The sequence below is a fragment of the Alexandromys fortis genome, unplaced genomic scaffold, assembly GCF_014885135.2.
Source record: "Alexandromys fortis isolate MF-2015 unplaced genomic scaffold, M_Fortis_MF-2015_v1.1 scaffold_119, whole genome shotgun sequence".
NCBI lineage: Eukaryota > Metazoa > Chordata > Mammalia > Rodentia > Cricetidae > Alexandromys > Alexandromys fortis.
The window spans coordinates 3,658,512-3,676,420 of record NW_026067991.1 but is presented as its reverse complement, the minus strand read 5'-3'; the positions used below and the strand labels follow the sequence as shown (position 1 = coordinate 3,676,420).

The 17,909-nt window shown below is 46.9% G+C and overlaps 1 protein-coding gene and 1 pseudogene across 2 annotated transcripts in view; one reads left to right on the top strand and one right to left on the bottom strand.

The window, feature by feature from the left end:
- Itgb5 (integrin subunit beta 5) overlaps nt 1–17,909 on the bottom strand; it is a 108,068-nt gene that overhangs the window by 65,146 nt on the left and 25,013 nt on the right. For both annotated transcript variants that reach the window (XM_050159829.1, XM_050159830.1), the window contains exons 3-4: nt 13,662–13,866; nt 6,125–6,374 (exon numbers count right to left, since the gene is read on the bottom strand). In XM_050159829.1, the coding sequence (XP_050015786.1) occupies nt 6,125–6,374; nt 13,662–13,866 (455 nt within the window). The remainder of the gene's footprint in view (nt 1–6,124; nt 6,375–13,661; nt 13,867–17,909) is intronic.
- Nucleotides 477–4,462, top strand: LOC126512149 (60S ribosomal protein L37a-like; annotated as a pseudogene).

Here is a 17,909-nt window from a genome sequence, read left to right as displayed (position 1 = left end):
ACATACACAAGTTCTAAGTAAGGGGCTGACCTTACCACCCAGTTAATAATACATCTTGAAGTCACTTAAGACTTAAGACTGCTGTCCTACTGTGTGCCCAGCCTGTTTGTCTAACCTGCCTATAAGAGAAGAATGTAGCACCCAACCTTGCATGCCTTGGATTTCCCATGTAATCATCTTTTACAGCCTAAGCGAATGCACAGCTGCAATCTCAAATTATGTCCTCTTCCATGCCCCCACTCAGACATTACATGCGTATTATTTGTTGAAAAGAGCAAATACAGAGGTTGCAAACAATCTTATAAAATAATGTCCACCATACGTGCTGAGCACCACATTTGGGTGTGACGTGATAAACAATGTTTGCAACAATACTGCTTGTTATCTCGGTCAGCTAGAGTCAGTGACTTAATCTCTTGCAAAATTCTGATTGTCTCTAAAATATCTCATCCTCTTTGGGCTTGGGTTTAGGTTCCAGAGACATGCAGAAACGAACCAAGAAGGTCATGATCGCCAGCAGAGCTGGGACCTGTGACAGTGCCTCCCTCAGGAAGATGGTGAAGAAACTGAACCAGTCAGCACGCCAAGTACACGTGTTCCTTTTGTGCAAGACCAAGATGAAGAGATGAGCTGTTGGCATCTGGCACTGTGCTTCCTTCATGAAAACAGTGGCTGCTGGGGCCTGGACCTCCCACACCACTTCAGTTCTCACAGTGAAATCCACCGTCAGAAGCCTGAGGGACCCTAAAGGTGGATGGAAGCGCTACCTTTTGAGGTGGGCCTCGTCTGCAATAAATGGATTAATTTATATTAAAAAAAAATCTCTCATTCCTTCCCCATAGGCTGCTCTGTGTTGTTCAATAAACACGGAGGAAAGCCCTCTGTTAGGGACAGGGACAGATTCACAAGAGAGCCTTCAGGCAGGCTAGAGTCAGACTCATGTGATAGTCAGAGGACAGAGGAGAGCATGAACCAGAGGAGTCAAAGCTGGCTTGCTCTTGGTTAAATGACACCAAGGAGCTCTTTATCTCTTTCTTTAATGGGACATCAACTCATTATTGGTGACTTGGAGTTTATTATTAATGAGTTCAAACCAACCAACCAACTGCACACACATGCATACATACACATAAATAAAAATATATGTATTACTATGTACCCTGGACATGCAGGTGCTATGGAACTAACTAAAAAGAGGCTTCAGATTCCCTGAAACTAGAATTACAGGCAGTTGTGAGCTGACCAATGTGGGTTCTGGGAACCCGACCCAGGTCCTCTACCAAAAATAAATAAATAAATAAGTAAAAAGTCATTCTAGTCCCTAGTGATGAGAATTCCCAACTTGTATGGTAAAAAAAGTCCCAACTGCGGGGAGATGGTGGCCAGCATTTAAACCCAGCACTTGGGAGGCAGAGGCAGGTAGGTCTCTGTGAGTTCCAGGACTGGGCTACATAGTGAGACTGTCTGAAAGAAGAAAGAGAGAAAGAAAGAAAGAAAGAAAGAAAGAAAGAAAGGAAGGAAGGAAGGAAGGAAGGAAGGAAGGAAGGAAGGAAGGAAGGAAGGAAGGAAGGAAGGAAGGGGAAAGGAAAGAAGAGAAGAGACCTCCAGCTGAGAAACTAACAGGAAAACCAGGCCCACTGTCAACACAGAAAGGTCCCTGACAACCGCAGGAATCAAAACTGCTCTACAGAAAGCCAGGACACCAGGACATATGGTCCAGGACACCAGCACATATGGCCCTGGATGGAAAACAGCCTCCGGTGGAGATGAGCTAATGAAAACATTTCACACCACGTGAGAGGCTAACAGCCCCAAGGAATGTCAGCAAACCTCACACTCAAGAACAGAATGCTCTAAAACTCCCGAGAAAAGGACCGTTGAAACGGTCAAAGAGCTCACAGAACGGCAGCCAAAAGCCAGACGGGAAACGACTAGAAAAATTAAAAACAAACAACAAAAATTAAAAGTCTCAAAGTACCTAACACAGAAGGATCGGAGAAAAGGACCAAATGAAAATTGTAGAAAGAGCCGAGCAGTGATGCACACCTTTAATCCCAGGACTTGGGGGAGGCAGACGAGGCGGAACTCTGTGAGTTCAAGGCCAGCCTGGTCTACAAAGTGAGTTCCTGGACAGCCAGGCCTACATAGAGAAACCCTGTCTCGAAAAACCAAGATAGATAGATGATAGATAGATAGATAGATAGATAGATAGATAGATAGATAGATAGAAAGAAAGAAAGAAAGAAAGAAAGAAAGAAAGAAAGAAAGAAAGAAAGAAAGAAAGAAAACAGTCACAGAGGTCAAAAATGGCTCAGTATACAGATCAAACTGAAGAACAAAATTGCAACCTGGAAGAACTATCTATGATGTAACTGGGTGGAGACGTTCTATGCAGAAAAATAAGAAATATGACATTTAGACTGAGAAGCTCCAGCTGACATCTACTAGCGGATGAACATGGAGGCAGGTGAGAGGAAACAATCACAGAGATACTGCTAGATCCTTCCAGACAGACGACACAGCCCATCAAGCTCTGAACTACGTCAACAACAGTAACCCCAGCAGTCAAGATGCAGTCAAGAGCACGCGACAGAGCAGGGTTAGAGAAGCAGAGCCTGTCACCTCAGGCACAAAGAGGCCAGAAGGCAGTGGAATGACAAGGACCACTGTGGCTTCAGACTCAAAGGGTAGAAATGTATAAACAGTGATGGAGATGTTTTTACACATCCATGTTTTTACATGAATCTATCTTGATGTCAGCTCAGTTAAAGAAAAAAGTCCTTCAACAGGCGACTGAAAATGGGATGTCAGTGGGCATCGGGATTTCCGGGTGATGCCCCTCAGTGACTCAGGACAGTTATTAAACTGGTCAACCAGATTAAAGAATCTGATGCTTCCATTACTTCTTTCTCCTCTCGGTAAACCCGGCACTTCTTCAGATTTAGTGTGTCTGGTCCATTCTATGCTGAGTGGAGAAAACCTAAAAATTCTGGTTATTTGTGGCTAATTGCTTTTTAGATGTCAGTGACTAACTCATGGGGCCTTTAAAACAGAAAAGCAAACAACCCGTGTGCTGTCCCAGACCTGATGTGGGACAGCTAGATTACACGACCTGGATTGTGCTGTCCCTCTCAAGTTGCAAAGGGGACACTCCAGGGAGACTAGGGACCCCGGGTGGGAAGCTCAGCCTGCTCCCCAGAGCTGCAGTGCCTTCCTGGTACTTCCTGGCTTACAAAAGAGAGATTTACATGGCTTAGATTTGAGGTTTCCTACCTAACACCCTTTCTTCACTGATTTCCTGTCTTAGGAACAGCTTTTCAGAGTGCTGTCAAGAGCTGCACTGTCTGCCACTGTGTCTGCCTGGAGGGCTTCGAGTGGGAACTCTGAATAGCCTTGCCTATTCGGATGCTAAGCCCCAAACTAGTCCTTGATCCTCTGCCAGCTCCCAGTCCAGCAACTCTGAGGGTGCACACACCCTGTCTGAGCCCAGTCAGGGCAGGGACGGAAAGAAGAGTTTGGAATCACTGTTCCAATGGATCCCAAGAAATGTTTTGATTCAGATGCTGTTGTTCCCAATAAGTAACAAAACTTCAACACTGTGGCCTCGGGACAGCTGAAAGGGGGAAGAGACCAAATCCACTAATCATAACCTGGTTTATATAGTTTATGGCTACCTGTGGCCCTGAAGAAGTTACACCTAACAAATCATGCCTAGCTTCTCTTTAAACTTAAAGAACTTGGAATACATCTATACTTAAAACTGTTTATCTTACTGGGTTTTCTTTCTTTCATTTTTCTGATTTTTTTGTTTGTTTGTTTTCCCAGACAGGGTTTCTCTGTATAGCCCGGGCTGGCCTCGAACTCGGAGATCTGCTGGGATTAAAGGTATTCATCACCACTGCCTGGCTTATTTTACTTTTTTCAATCTTTGTGTTGGTTTCTGACCCCTGAGGAAGATCTAGGTCAGCATCAAGAATAAAATTAACATGACTAGGGGGCTCATAACACAGACTGCCTCCCCAAACACCCAACCTAGCTTGAAGATGGGAGTTGTTTGGGGGTAGGCCCAGGGTCTTTAAAACAACACGTCCCCCTCCTCATGGCAGAAGGAAGCCACCACAACGTGGAAGAGGCCTGGCTCCCTGAAGGAGAGGTGCCGAGCCTCAGTACAGTCCAGCCCTCCTCAGATTTTGTACAAATGAGGACAGTTTTGCAGTTACTTAGCCGTGGAGATTTGGCGATTTGTTAGTCCAGACTAGGCAAACATGGTGGGCTTGTGGGAGCTTGGGAGCTAATGCTGTTCCTTAGCCTCAGGTAAAGTATCTTAGATGAGGAAGAAAATGGATTGGGTGAGAGGCTCTAAAACTAGTCTGCCCCTTAGCCGTCTGTATAATGGTAAGGTATTCTCTGCAGGCCCCATATCCTCATCTGCAAACATGGCGTAGAGACCCGAGGGACCTGAGGAGGCCAGTATGGGATGTATGGGATAATCTAAACCAGGTGTCTATTTGTCAACAGTAAGAACTAAAATCTTAGCAGTCCCCTACCTAGTGACTCTGCTGGGCCTTAAATTCCACAGCCTCATTGAAGTTGAAGGTGGAGTTCAGACAAGGAAAGGCTGGAAGTTATCAATCATCACTGCATGCTGTGTACTGCACAGTCTTGACATCTCACCGATCACCTGAGACACTAGCAAACAGAGAAACCAACTCCATTGCCATCAGGTTAGGAGTGTTGGAGGATGTGGCCCAGTCTACTGATGGGGGAAGGCACTACCTCAAGAGGTTTCAGAGGAGAAGTCTTTTAGTATGTGGTCTAGAAACCATTCTTGTGATATTTTGGTGAAGAATGTGGCTGCCTTTTGCCCCTGTCCTAAGAGTCTGCCTGAGGCTAAATAAAGTGAAGAGTTTGGGATAAATTCTGTTGGCAGAAGAAATCTCCGAGCAGTCTAGTACAGACTGTCGTGTGGACATTAGTGGTAACTCTGATGGAGATTTCTGATGAAAAGAGCCAGCTGAGTAAGGAAAAATATTTGAGGAGAAAAGGGCACCAGAAAGTGGAATGGAGCTAAGTCCATGTCCAGGGAGATAAATGGATTAAGACATGGACTAAAGGCAGTGGTGACCTCAGGACAAGATCCTACCCAGGTAAATTTCCCTTCACAGCAGTGAAAACCCTAACTAAGACAGACTGTAGCCCCAGTGTCCTCTGCAACAAGACAAAAGACAGAGACAGAATTGCTGAAACCCTGTGCAGCTAGCCTGGATATGCAGTGCAAGGGCAGACAACAAAAACATCCGGCCTCAAACAAAGTGGAGGGTGAGGGCGGATATCCAAAGGCACCATTTGACCTCTACACATGTGCCATGGTATGCACACACCTGCACATGCATACATGTACAAACACCCTACACACACATACAAAATTAAAACTAAAAAAAAAAATTAAAACTAAAACAGGGTTCTCATTTAGTTACATGGAAGTAAATTACTTCCATGTGGTTGATATAAACCACTGGGAAAATCCTGAATGCATTTATCCTTTGGTATGTATGGATTGTGTGTAGTCATGCACATGCATGTGTGCACATATGCATGTGGAGCTCAGAGATCAGTATCAGGTATCATTTTCCCTGTGGACAGAGTCTCTTACTGACCCTGGACCTCACAAATCCTTCAAGACTCGTGGTCATCAAACCCCAAGGGTCCTTCTGTCTCTCCTTGGCCAGTGCTGGTGACTATGAGTATGCTCAAAAGCCCAGCATTTACAAACTCAACTACTCATGCGTGGGCAGCAAGCACTTACCCAGCCAAGCCATCTCCCCAGCCACTGAAACCATGTTCTCTGAGCATGCCACTTACTACAGGTAAAGAGAAAGTACTAGTTGGATTTTCCTGGTTCCCCCCCCCCACCTCCTGGACCCACGGCTCCCCAAGGACACTGGCTAATATATTAATGTGAGAACAGTGCCATGTGAGGCAAGAAAATAAGTCTCATACAACGCCGTGACAGTCACTTTTCCATATGTAGGCCAAGGACATAACGTGGCCTTCATTAGTCACTCAGTGCCTAAGCCTATGTTCCTCTAACTAGCCTTTCTGTGGGCTCTTCCTAGTCACTTACCCAATACATGGATTGGTCTGGTATCTCGGTGCCGTGTAGGAGAAAGGAGAGATGTCCTTGTCAACAAAAGACCCAAAACCCAACCGGAAGTTACTAGTGAGCTTCCTCATTTCCTCAGCAAGCTTGGTGCCCAGGCTCCGGATGTTGTCCAAGTCATCCTTCATGGAGAGGGACAGGTCCATCAGGTAGTAGAGGTCTACGGGATAGTCCTCCACCTGGCGCACCTGGAGCTGGAAGGCAGTCTGATCACCTGCGATGACAGAGAGGTCACCCTCGTTAGAGGCCGCGGGACTCGCGGAGATGAAAGGGTGGGTTCTCATTCCAAAGATCTTTTTCCCACACGGGAGTAGTTATGCTGTAGAATGCTTGTCTGACCCCCCACCACCACCACCACACATACAAACACACACAATTAAAACTCTTCTTTGTCTTGGATGAAGGTGCACCACCAAAAAGAAAGACTTTCTTGGAAGTGAATATGGTGTTGAGAGAAGCCCCAAGTGGGCTTCTCCAAACTGTGTCAGGTCAGTGCATCTGAAGAAGGGTGGTGGTGTTCTGTCTCTCAGCAAAAAAAGACCCTGGGTAGCTGTGAACACAGAACAAGATGCCCATGCAAACTGGGTTGAAAGTCATCGACAAACAGAAAGCAAAGGAATTAACAGGAGGGAAGCCATGAATGAGAACTGGTGTGGGAGGGCTGACAAAGACAGCAACTTGGGGCCGGGGAGATGACTCAGGGAGGAAGCACATTTGCTGTGCAGACATTGGGACCTGGGTTCAAATTCCCAGGACCTACATAAAAAGCCAGGTGGGGCCTAGCACATTTGTGAGGCGTAAAGACAGTAAGATCAAGACCAGCGAAGTTTGCTGGGCTCTAGCCTAGCTCCAGATTTAGTGACAGGACTATGTTTCACCTGTACACACACACACACACACACACACACACACACACACACACACACACACACACACCACAGATCTAAGAATAGGAAGAAGACTTAGGAAGAAGAGCTCCAATGGAAGAGCCTAAAAGAAGGCAACAGAGGGGGTTAGGTAGGGAGGGTGGTAAGTATATCTATGAAAGTGTCAAAGAATATACACATACTATGTACAGGATATACACTGTATTTACCACTTAACAAAAGAGCAAAAGGAGAAAAGATACTACCAAACTGTGTGCTAAATATAAGAAGAGAAAGTGATTAGGGTTCTCTAGTAAGACGGCCAGCAGGTATAGAAAGGGGGGATTAATTAAAGGGAGGAAGCGAGGAGACCTACTAGCTCACCCCCCTCCGCCCACCCAGGGTTTGGAGAGAGGCCCAAGTTAGGAAAGTAACTGAAGGATAAAAATCCCTAAATCGCGTCTTTGTTTCTAAACACAAATCACTTCAAAGTTCTGCTCACTTGTCTGCCTCAGCTCGCCGGCCTGTCAGGGCTGCCAGGTGTCCTGCTTGGCCTGGGGCAGAACTGTTCTTGAGCATTTAAAATTTGTGTATATTTTTTTGTGTGTACTTAAGAGATGCAAGAGCCAAAGTGCCCTCACCACCATCCAAGGGATCCACACTTGGTTGTGCAGGGCCACAGCTCCGAAGCCTCTTGCACCCTCTTGGCTAAGCGTTCCTCCGTATGCTAAGTCCTGGCCCTTGTAAGACATAGAACCCAATCCTCCATGCTCCCTCTCCTCCTCCCGATGGGAACAAGACATACTCCATAAGCTACCTGGACCTAGGTTTATTTAAGCATGACACCAGCAATGCTGGGAACAGCCACTGAAGCCGGGATGCACCTCCAGGGGACAGCAGGGCCTAGAATGACAAACGTTTGCACAGCAGACGTGTGGTAGCTGGAGTGGCGTGGCTGTTTCTCCTGACTTGCTTTTGCATGCACTGTTCCAGCTGCCTCAAGACTGATGTAGTTTGGGTCACCTGTTGGTGTGAACCTATTTTTAAAAACAATCAGAGTCTGACTCAGACAGAAGAATATTTAAGATTTCTCCCAAAATGAATTCCGAACTGCTATGGTATGCCTCTGGCTCCCATCTGGCAGACACGGCAGGTCCTTCCATGGGATGGATGCCTATCTCGGTTGAGGGAGAGGTGAGAAGTAGAAAAGAACTCAGAGAAGGAAGGTCGCTCCTACCCTGTGCGTACCCAGCTTTGGCCTTTGCACAAGCAGGCAGACCACAGGTGGACAGAACCTCTTCTGTCCAAATCCATGACCTCCTCACGGGGTCTGGTGTGCTTTCTGACACCTGCCCATCCTCCCAGTTCCCCTAGGCCATCTTCTATCCAGAATGTACTACAACCTTACTGAAGTCTGCCATCAATTAACAGATGGAGAAGTGGCTTGGACTCGGGGGAGCTGAGAGGCTCCCCTGGGCAGGGCAGCGCCAGGCTCGGAGCTGGGAGAGCCACACCTGGTCACTAAGTGCTCAGTAGGCCCCCAGTTCCTTTCAACCTGTGACTTAATTCTGCCTCAGTGAAGAAGATATTAATCATAGTGTGGATTAAAACCAATATTGCACATAAGGTTCCAAGCTCTCACACAAGAAAATCTTTGGTGCCAATGCTCCAAAAAGTTAAAAATCACAAGCAATTTTAAATTAAAGTGATTCGTGCAGGGATAAAAAGGGACAGAAACGTCTTGTAGAAACTCCAGTTTGCCTGGGCTATAGCTTTAGGCACGCAAATTTAACTCCAAATTTTCCAGCTATGAAAGCGAAGAAGGACGTGAGGTATAAAATCCAGATGTCCCTGCTTTGTACTGGGAAGTGGCCCACGTCTTGGCATTAAATCCTAAGAGAAATAGCTCACCGAGAGAGTGCACGCACACATATGCCTCTCTCCACGGGGAAGATATAAATATTAAAGGGAGGGTTTCTCCCAGTTTGACAGAAAGAGACAGGGTGAGGAGTGTAGGACCAACCGTGCTAAGCTCTGGCCATTACATATGAGACTTTAAATGCCATGCCCTCCTACATGGGCTCTGTCGATCATGGAATGTGTTCCCTCAGCAGTTTTTGTGGGATGGAAACTCTCATCCACTCTCGGTGGGGACGTCACTCTGCGGGGAGGACACCGGCAGCCCAGCAAGGGTGGCGTCTCTGATTTGCAAGTGACAGGGAGGCTGGTGGCACCAGAGCCATGTGTGGAGTGATTTTGCCAGGAAAAAGTCCGGGCTCTTTTCCCACCTTTGGGTGTGACTCTACTTAGACACACTCTTCCCTTCCTTGCTTTCCCAGCAAGCTGCTGTCTTACACTGCCTGGGACTTTAACTGATGGCCTAAGCAGGGGGCACGGACCCCACCTTCACCCACAGAGCTGGTGTGTGCCTGCCTCTGGTGACAACATCCCAAGCCACATGCCTGGATCTGTTATCCTCCCCTCCCCCCCACACAGTCTCCCTCTCTACCTGTGAGCCCTACAGGCTTGCACAGCCATTGCTTTTCCACATAATCCCCACCTCAGGACCAGCGGCAGGATCAGAGACACGCAATAAAGGGAACTACAAAGAGAAGCTGATCTCCTGCACCTAAGAGAAAGGAGGTCCCCACCCTTACCCCCAGCTCAGCAGCCCCTCCCTCAACCCAAAGCCCCTCTCTAGCCCTGTTTTTGTGACTTCACAGCGCCCAGCGCTGCCTGTGGTTAGCACAGGATTCCTGCCCACGCTCTGCTCCTAAGTACAGGTTCTCCCACTATAATCAAGTACTAACTAGCCGCCCGCCTGGAAGGGATTTTAACACTTTCTTTGCTCTGGCTTCCCTTTAATAAGAAAGTCTCCCATTTGCCCTTGGGAACAGGCATCAGATGGGAAACCCTGCTAGACTGAGAACAGAGCTCCAAGACTGGCTTTGTTCACAATTCAAGACATGACAGGATCTTCACAAATAAAGACTCCTGCCATCTTCAGATAAATGGTGGTGGTGGTGGTTATGTGTGTGTTCCCATTGTGCATCCAACACGAGGAGGTCAGGGAACAATATTCCAAAGCTGGTTCTTGCCTTCCACCTTGTTCAGTAATGGGGTCACTCTTGTTTCTGTATTTTTACCCATATATTCCTGGCTGCTGACCAGCAAACTCGGAGGCAGTTTTCCTAATTTTCCAGTTTCCCCTCCCATCTCAGCAATGCTAAGGGTACATAGGACACTGCTGTATCCAGCTATTCATGCGGATCCCAGGGATCGGAACTCAGGCCATCAGTAAAGTTATCCTCTGGCTGGGCATGGTAGCGCATGCCTTTTAATGCCTTTGGGAGGCAGAAGCAAGTGGATTTCTACAGGTTCCAGGCCAGCCTGGTCTACAGAGTGAGTTCCAGGCCAAAAAGAGCTACATAGAGAAATCCTGTCTCAAAAACAAGGTGTCCTCTCTCCTCCACACACGCACTGGGGCACATGTGTGGCGCAACACACACACACATACACACACACATCATGCGTGCACAACACAAACAATAATACACTTTTAAAAAAGCAATAGTTAAGAAACTAAAAGATTCAGGTGAATAACTCGAAGGAACCTTTTGAGTATCCTGGTGTTTGAAAACCATCTCTGCCTTTGCTTATCTCTCTAAGCTTTACTTAAAATGCACGTCCTAAGAATTTCAAGCTTTTTGTTAAGGATTTTTAAAAAAAAATTCTTATCCTGACATACGGTTTCCAGTGCTGAAATAAAATGGAAAACATGATCCTTGTATTTATACAAAACCCTGCTTAAAGTTTGGCAGTTCTTCAGAAAGTTAAATACAGAATTACCATATGATCCAGCAATTCTACTCCTAGCTATAGACCCAAAATTATTGAAAACACATGGCCCCCAAAAATCTTGCACATGAATATTCAGAATTGCCCCGTGGAAACAGTTTGTCTGTCAACTAAAGCGCAGCCCAAGAACATGGCGCATCCTTTGGCCATAAAAAGAATGGAGTAAGGGGCATGGCAGGACCTGCCGTGGAGGGTCAAGACAGGAGGGTCACAAATTCCAGGTCAGCTTGAGCCACACAGTGAGACCCCTGCTCAAAAACACCAGCTGAAAGCATATTTCACAACGTGGATGAATTACAGGCCCGAAGTTATATAACAGAGGAGGAGTGTTCGGTGAGGGTGGCACTGTAGAAATGATGGTTTAGTTCGAGCTGCTGGTGGGAAAATGATCTGGGATTAGACAGTGTGATGCTTACCCAGCTTCACAGTCAACTTAGAACCAGCGACCCAAACATTTTAAAATGATACAGTCATGTGATATGTGAATTACGTCTCAATTTGAAAAACAGTTTTAAAATACTACTTAAGAACTAAACAAGGAGGGCTGTAAGTAAGATGGCCCAAAGGTCACGGCACACTGCCTCTGAGCTTGACGGCCTGGGTCTGATCTCAGTCCCACATGATGGGAGAAGAAATATGACTCAGAAAAATGTTGTCCTCTGACCTACACACGCACAAATAAATTGCAATTAAAAAATTTTAAAAATGGAAGGGGAACTGGAAGACAGCTCGATGGTTAAGGGCACTGGCTGTTCTTCCAAAGGACCTGGGTTTGACTTCCAGCACCCACATGGTGTCTCTAAGCCATCTGGAACTTTTCCAGGGAATCCAATGCCCTCTTCTGGCCTCTGGAAGCACCAGGCATGGATGTGGTGCAGAAATACATGTAAGGCCAACATTTACACATATAAAATAAAATTTAAAAATAAAAGCAATAATAAAAACGAAGGGCCAGAGAGATAGTTTGCTGAAAAGACTGACAACCTGAGCTTGATCTCCGGATTCATATGGTAGAAGCAGAGAACAGATTTCCACAAGCTGTTCTCCGACCTCCGCACGTGTGTACACAGGCACACAAGTGGATAGATGGGTGGGTGGATGAATAGATGCATGCATGCAAGGATGGATGGATGGATGCAAGGATGGATGGATGCAAGGATGGATGGATGCATGTGTGCAAGCATGCAAGGATGAATGGATACATGCATGGATGCATGGATAGAATTGTTTTTGAGATAAGGTCTCACTATGAAGCACTGGCTGGCCTGGTACTCAAAATGTAGACCAGGCTAACCTTGAACTTATAGCCTTCCCTCTGCCCCCCAAGTGTTGGGATAAAGATGTATGCCACCACGACAAGCAAAGAAATGTAACTTTTAGTGGCTGAGCCACCTCTTTAGCCCAAGATAAATTTTTAAAAAAAATTAGAATAAGGGAGGAAATCCTTCCCCATTTCCCTCTCCCTACCCTTCCCCCCTCAACACCCAGCCCCCTCTCTTCTCCTTCAGACCTACCCTAAGAGAGTAACCTGGCCTTCATGGGGTATCTTTCAAGTCATGCTGAGTCTTGTTCTTGGCTGATCTTGTGTAAGTGTTCCTTTTTACTCAACAAATGCTAATTGAGGTGGAGGCAGGGCATGAAAGTAGCGCTATAGCTTTACATTGGAAGAGCTAATCCCCACACCCCTGACAGCTACCCCCTCAACAAGAGAGCTCCCTGGAGGCAAGAATCCACTCAGTAAACTGAGATTTTTGCTAAGTACAACATCCACACACCCCCTCTCCTCACATAAGAGGGTTCTTCCTGTTTCTTTTGTAAATATTAAAACTGTGTCTTCAAAATTTTGAGAGGCTGCCGGGCGGTGGTGGCGCACGCCTTTAATCCCAGCACTCGGGAGGCAGGCAGAGGCAGGCAGATCTCTGTGAGTTCGAGGCCAGCCTGGTCTACAAGAGCTAGTTCCAGGACAGGAACCAAAAATCTACAGAGAAACCCTGTCTCGAAAAATTAAAAAAAAAAAAAATTTGAGAGGCATCATGGTTTCAAGAGTTTCTGTCTCTAGAAATATATTCACAATGATGCTAGAACTTCAGAGATTCCAATGGTTTTCAGCCCCCTCTGAAGCCTTCATCTCTACCAAAACATCTTTGTGGCTTGCGTGTGTCCCTATGGGGAGGCCAGACCCTCATCACTACCCTTCCAGTGCTGACCTTCATCACCAATCCTCCCAGAGCTGGGCCCTCCCTCACACCTGCCTGACACCGCACCACGATACTGTCCTCGCTTTCTAGCTAATACTAGAAACTGCAGAATAATTAGCAGGATGTGTGACTAAATATATAGTGTGACTAAATATACATATACATACATACATATGTGGTATATATATGTGTGTGTGTGTGACTATATATATTTAGTGTGTATATACAAGCATATGTGTATATATAATGTACACACACATTTTCTACCATAACACTGTGTTATTTTGGGAGGGGTCAGGGTTTGCTTGTTCATTCTGTTTGTTGCAGAAGAGATGATGCGTGCCTCATGCATGCAGGCAAGGCCTCTACTACAATCTTAAAAAAAAAAAAAACCTAGCCAAGCTATTCCACCTGGCCTCGTCTCCAGCGACCTTATACTCCGCTTCCCGGTATGAACCTTTCCTCCCATTACCACGTCCTGGCTCTGACCTCAATCAAGCCCATTTTCTACACTAGCACACCCCACCCACTGGGCTTTTCTGAGCCCCTGGCACACAACACAGCCTGAGGAGCCCTCACCTGGCCGGAGGCTCACAGCAATCTCCTGCGGTGTCATCTGGATGACGTCGGAGCCTGTGGCACTGGAGCCCTTGCTGCTGAGGGGTAGGCTCCGAAGGACGTGGGTGCGGCTGGTGGGACTCTCCATCTCACCTCCACAGCCATTTCGGATGAGGTTTGCTTTCAAGTCACAGCGAGAGGTGACGGACCGTGGATGGCCGAAGTGCTGGGCGGAGAATAAGACAAAAGCAGGCAGGCATCAGGCTGGGTCTGAAACCGTGCACTCCGTCTTCCCTGTTCAAAAGCGGACAACTCCTCATGAGGATTCAGAGGATGGACCAAAGCGCCTGTTACCCGGGTCTGCTGTGAGCTACTGTTAGCATATAAAGTGATTGCTTCCACTCTCCATTTTGGTGATCAAATGCTCCTGTCTACACATTCAGCAAGAGGAAGAAATTGGCTGGGTTTGTAGCTTGGTATAAATAGTGCTTGCCTAGCATTGCAAGACCTGGGTTAGATCCCAGCACTGTGCAAAAAGAGAGCATGAAAGGGCGGAGGAAAGAAAAGCAGAGCTACATGGGAGCATATGTGTGAACACACAGCATCAGCGCTGTGCTGCCAGAAGCCTTTGCCGGGCGGTGGTGGTGCACCCCTTTAATATCAGCACTCGGGTGGCAGAGGCAGGCGGATCTCTGTGGGTTTGAGGCAGGCCTGGTCTACAGAATGAGGTCCAGTACAGCCAAGGACAGCTAAGGCTACAGAAAGAAACCCTGCCTCGTAAAACCAAAAGACAGGCTTTTTCTGCATATTACTTACTGTCCTGGAACTCCCTCTGTAGACCAGAGATTCAGGTGTATGCCACCACCACCACCTGGTCAAAGTCTTCTACAATTAAAAAAAAATACTCAGGGGCTGGAGAGATGGCGCAGAGGTTAAGAGCACTGCCTGCTCTCCCAGAGGACCAGCAACCACGACCAATTCCCCTGGCAGCTCACAACCATCTGTAACTCTAGTTCCAGGGGACCCAACAACTTCAAACAGACGCACATGCAGACAAAACACCAATGCGCATAAAATAAATTATAAATGATGCATTTTTCTGATAAGGTAATCTTACAATCTGGTAAACTTAAACCATAAGAAAAACATGGCTCACTTACAAAGAGTTATTTATAACAAACAGGAAAACAGGAAGACTAAGCAGAAATCCCAAAGCATGTAGACTATGAAGACAAGGTACTGGGGTGTCGCTCAGTGATGGAACACTTGCCTGGCGTGCACACGACCCCTCTACACAGGGTTGGTGTAGAGGGGGTGAGAGGTAAAGGGGGGGGTGTCTATTTTCTCTTCATTGGGACAAAATGAGCAGTAGACTAAAAATACTTTCATCTTTACTGATGTTTAGATGTGATGAAGTGTTGATGAGAGTCTCAGTGACATTCCCAGCACTCAGGAGGCAATAAGACCAGGAGTTCAAGACCAGCCTCAGCTACATACCAAGACCAAGGCCAACTTGGGCTACATGAGACTGTCTCAAAAAACCTGAAAAGAAAAGAGAAGAGAGAGGGGCCAAGGAAGGTTGAGAAAGATTGAGATTGGGTAGGTTGATTCTTAAGTTGGATTTGGGAGAAAGGAAAGCTAACATGGGACACCAAGAGTTTGAGACATTAATTTTAAAATGAAAAAAAAAATCCATTCTGCTATAAACTATGACACCTGTGCAGAGGAGTTTTGGGGAAAGGGTCTGTTTTTTTAAATCTGGTCTGTTTGTTTGAAGGCCAGCCGGCTACCTGTAGCCTAAAATGACCTTAAATTTCTGATCCACCCACCTCCACCTCCCAAGTACTAGGATGGGTTTTATAAGGTGCTAGAGGCGAAAGACAGGGCTTCATGCTAAGCAAGCACTCTACCGGCTGAGCCAAAGTCCCACCAGGAAAAGACATTTTACAGCAAAGGCAAAGCGAGCCCAAGCTGTTCTCCCTTCTGTAGTGGGGTGGATACCAACACTGGGCCCCACAACCCCTGGCTGCTGGCAGTAAGGATGCAAAGCTTCAGATGAGTCAGTGTCCCCAGCCCGCCCTGTCAGAAGCCAGACTACTGGCAGAAGCATAAGAATCCAGTGGGGCACACCCTCCATCACGGGTGCGGCTGTCCTAGGACGAATCAATGACTCTGAGAATCTCTGCAAACTTTCCCAAAGTCAAGAGCTTTGGGAATGATAGCCCCCATCCATAATCCTAGCACTTGGGAGGCAAGTGGATCTCTGTGAGTTCAAGGCCAGCCTGGGCTACATAGTAAGACCTTGTGTCAGGGGTAGGGGAGTCAAGAAGACTTTAAAATGCATTATTGTTTTATCCCAAGCTGACCTCAAGTTTGTGGCAATCCTCCTGCCTTAGCTTCCTGACTGCTGAGATTATAGGCATAACCACGACACCCGGCATGCGGTATTTTAAATAAGTAAAGCAGATGCACTCTCCTGGACCCACGTGGTTATTTTGTTTCTGGGTTTTATAATGATTGGTGTTTCCAATTATTTTTTTAGTAATTTATGTGTTTAAGCACTGGAGAATCTTGACTGTAAAAAAAAATCCTTAATGACTACAGTCCGTAAACATGGAAGGGGAGTGTGTGTGTGTGTGAGAGAGAGAGAGAGAGAGAGAGAGACAGAGACAGAGAGAGACAGAGACAGAGAGACAGAGACAGAGACAGAGACAGAGACAGAGACAGAGACAGAGACAGAGACAGAGACAGAGACGGAAATTTCAAAGCCTAGGCTTCTAAACTGGCCCCCAGGTAGTCACACCTGGTCTGCTATGATGGAGGAAACGGGACAGGAAAAGGAAGAGCCAACTCCTGAAGCGCCACGAGGCACTCTGCTGTCCTGAGGTTCTGTGCCAGAGCCTAAAGTGCTGCCTAGAGCTTGAAAGGTCCAGAGTTCCTAGTTCACTGCTCCCTTAACTAAAGAGTCTTTGAACCCCTCTAACTGCAGGCCGAGTGGTGGCTCATGCCTCTAACTCCAGCACGAAGGAGGGAGAGGCATGTGGATCTCTGTAGACCAGCTCGGTCTACAGAGAGAGTTTCAGAACAGGCTCCAAAGCTACCGAGAAACCCTGTCTCGAAAACCCAAGAAACAAACAAACAAATAAATAAATAAGCTGACTGCTGGACAGCTCCAACTGTGCCATGCATCTGCCTGGACCAGGCCATCACAAAGCCCCACCACCACCAGGCATCTTCCCCCAGTCCTTCCTATACCGCCTTACACTCTGCTAAAGGCCAGGTCAGAACCAGCCTGTCCGCTTCTCATGAGTCCTCTTCTCAGGACCCCTTACAGACTGCAAGGACACGGAATGGCACTCAGACCACACTGAGACTCTTCTTGGCACCGCCATCTCACCTGCATGGTGACTGTCCCCCTTTCCCAGACCCAGCCGCTTGCTTTGGGACAGGCGCAGCGGTATCACTGATGTGCTCAGTGGTCTTGGAGAGACAGACCTCTGCCCGTATGTCAGACCTGTCACTGTCTCCGAAGACCTCGCCCCACAGATCCAGCAGCTGAGGAAATACTAGGCACGGCACATTTATAGAACTTTTAGATGGAAGACAAGTAGGATGGCCTTAAAAATGGATCATCTTTCTGACATGGTCCAAACAGAGCCTTAGCTAATTTCTTCCTGGTGGACTAACAAAGGGACAGAGTGTTAAAACCCCTAGGCCTGAGATCTCTGGTAGCCTGAGCTCCTTATTTAAGTTCTACACAGATAACTATCTAAAGAGAGGAAAGCAAAGCCACAGAGACCAGAGGCTGGTCTGAGTTCTATGATCTTCCAGGTGTGAAAACAATACAAGTCAAAAAAATGTCCCAATAGCTACCTCTCTGTGAATAAAGATACATCAAATTATAAAGCCTTTCAAATTTTATTTTTTTGGTTACATGTATGTGTTTGTGTGTGTGCTGCATATGTGGGGGTGGGGGTGGGGAGGAGTTGGGGATATCTACATGTAAGAACACATGCCAACATAATTCAGATCTCCTGAACTCCGACACTCTGCAAGAAGACTTAATGTGTTCCTAGCCTCTGAACCATCTCTGGAAACCAATGAGAAACCCTTACGAAAGAAACTCACGATGGAGAAGGTCTTCTTCACAGCGGCTGGATGTCTGACGTCTCAGGAGTTTCAGATGACGGAGACCTCATACCCAGTCCTCTGCCAAGTGCAGGACACATCTCATTCCAAAGTGAGTGAGTCGCCCGGTGCCCACCCCTC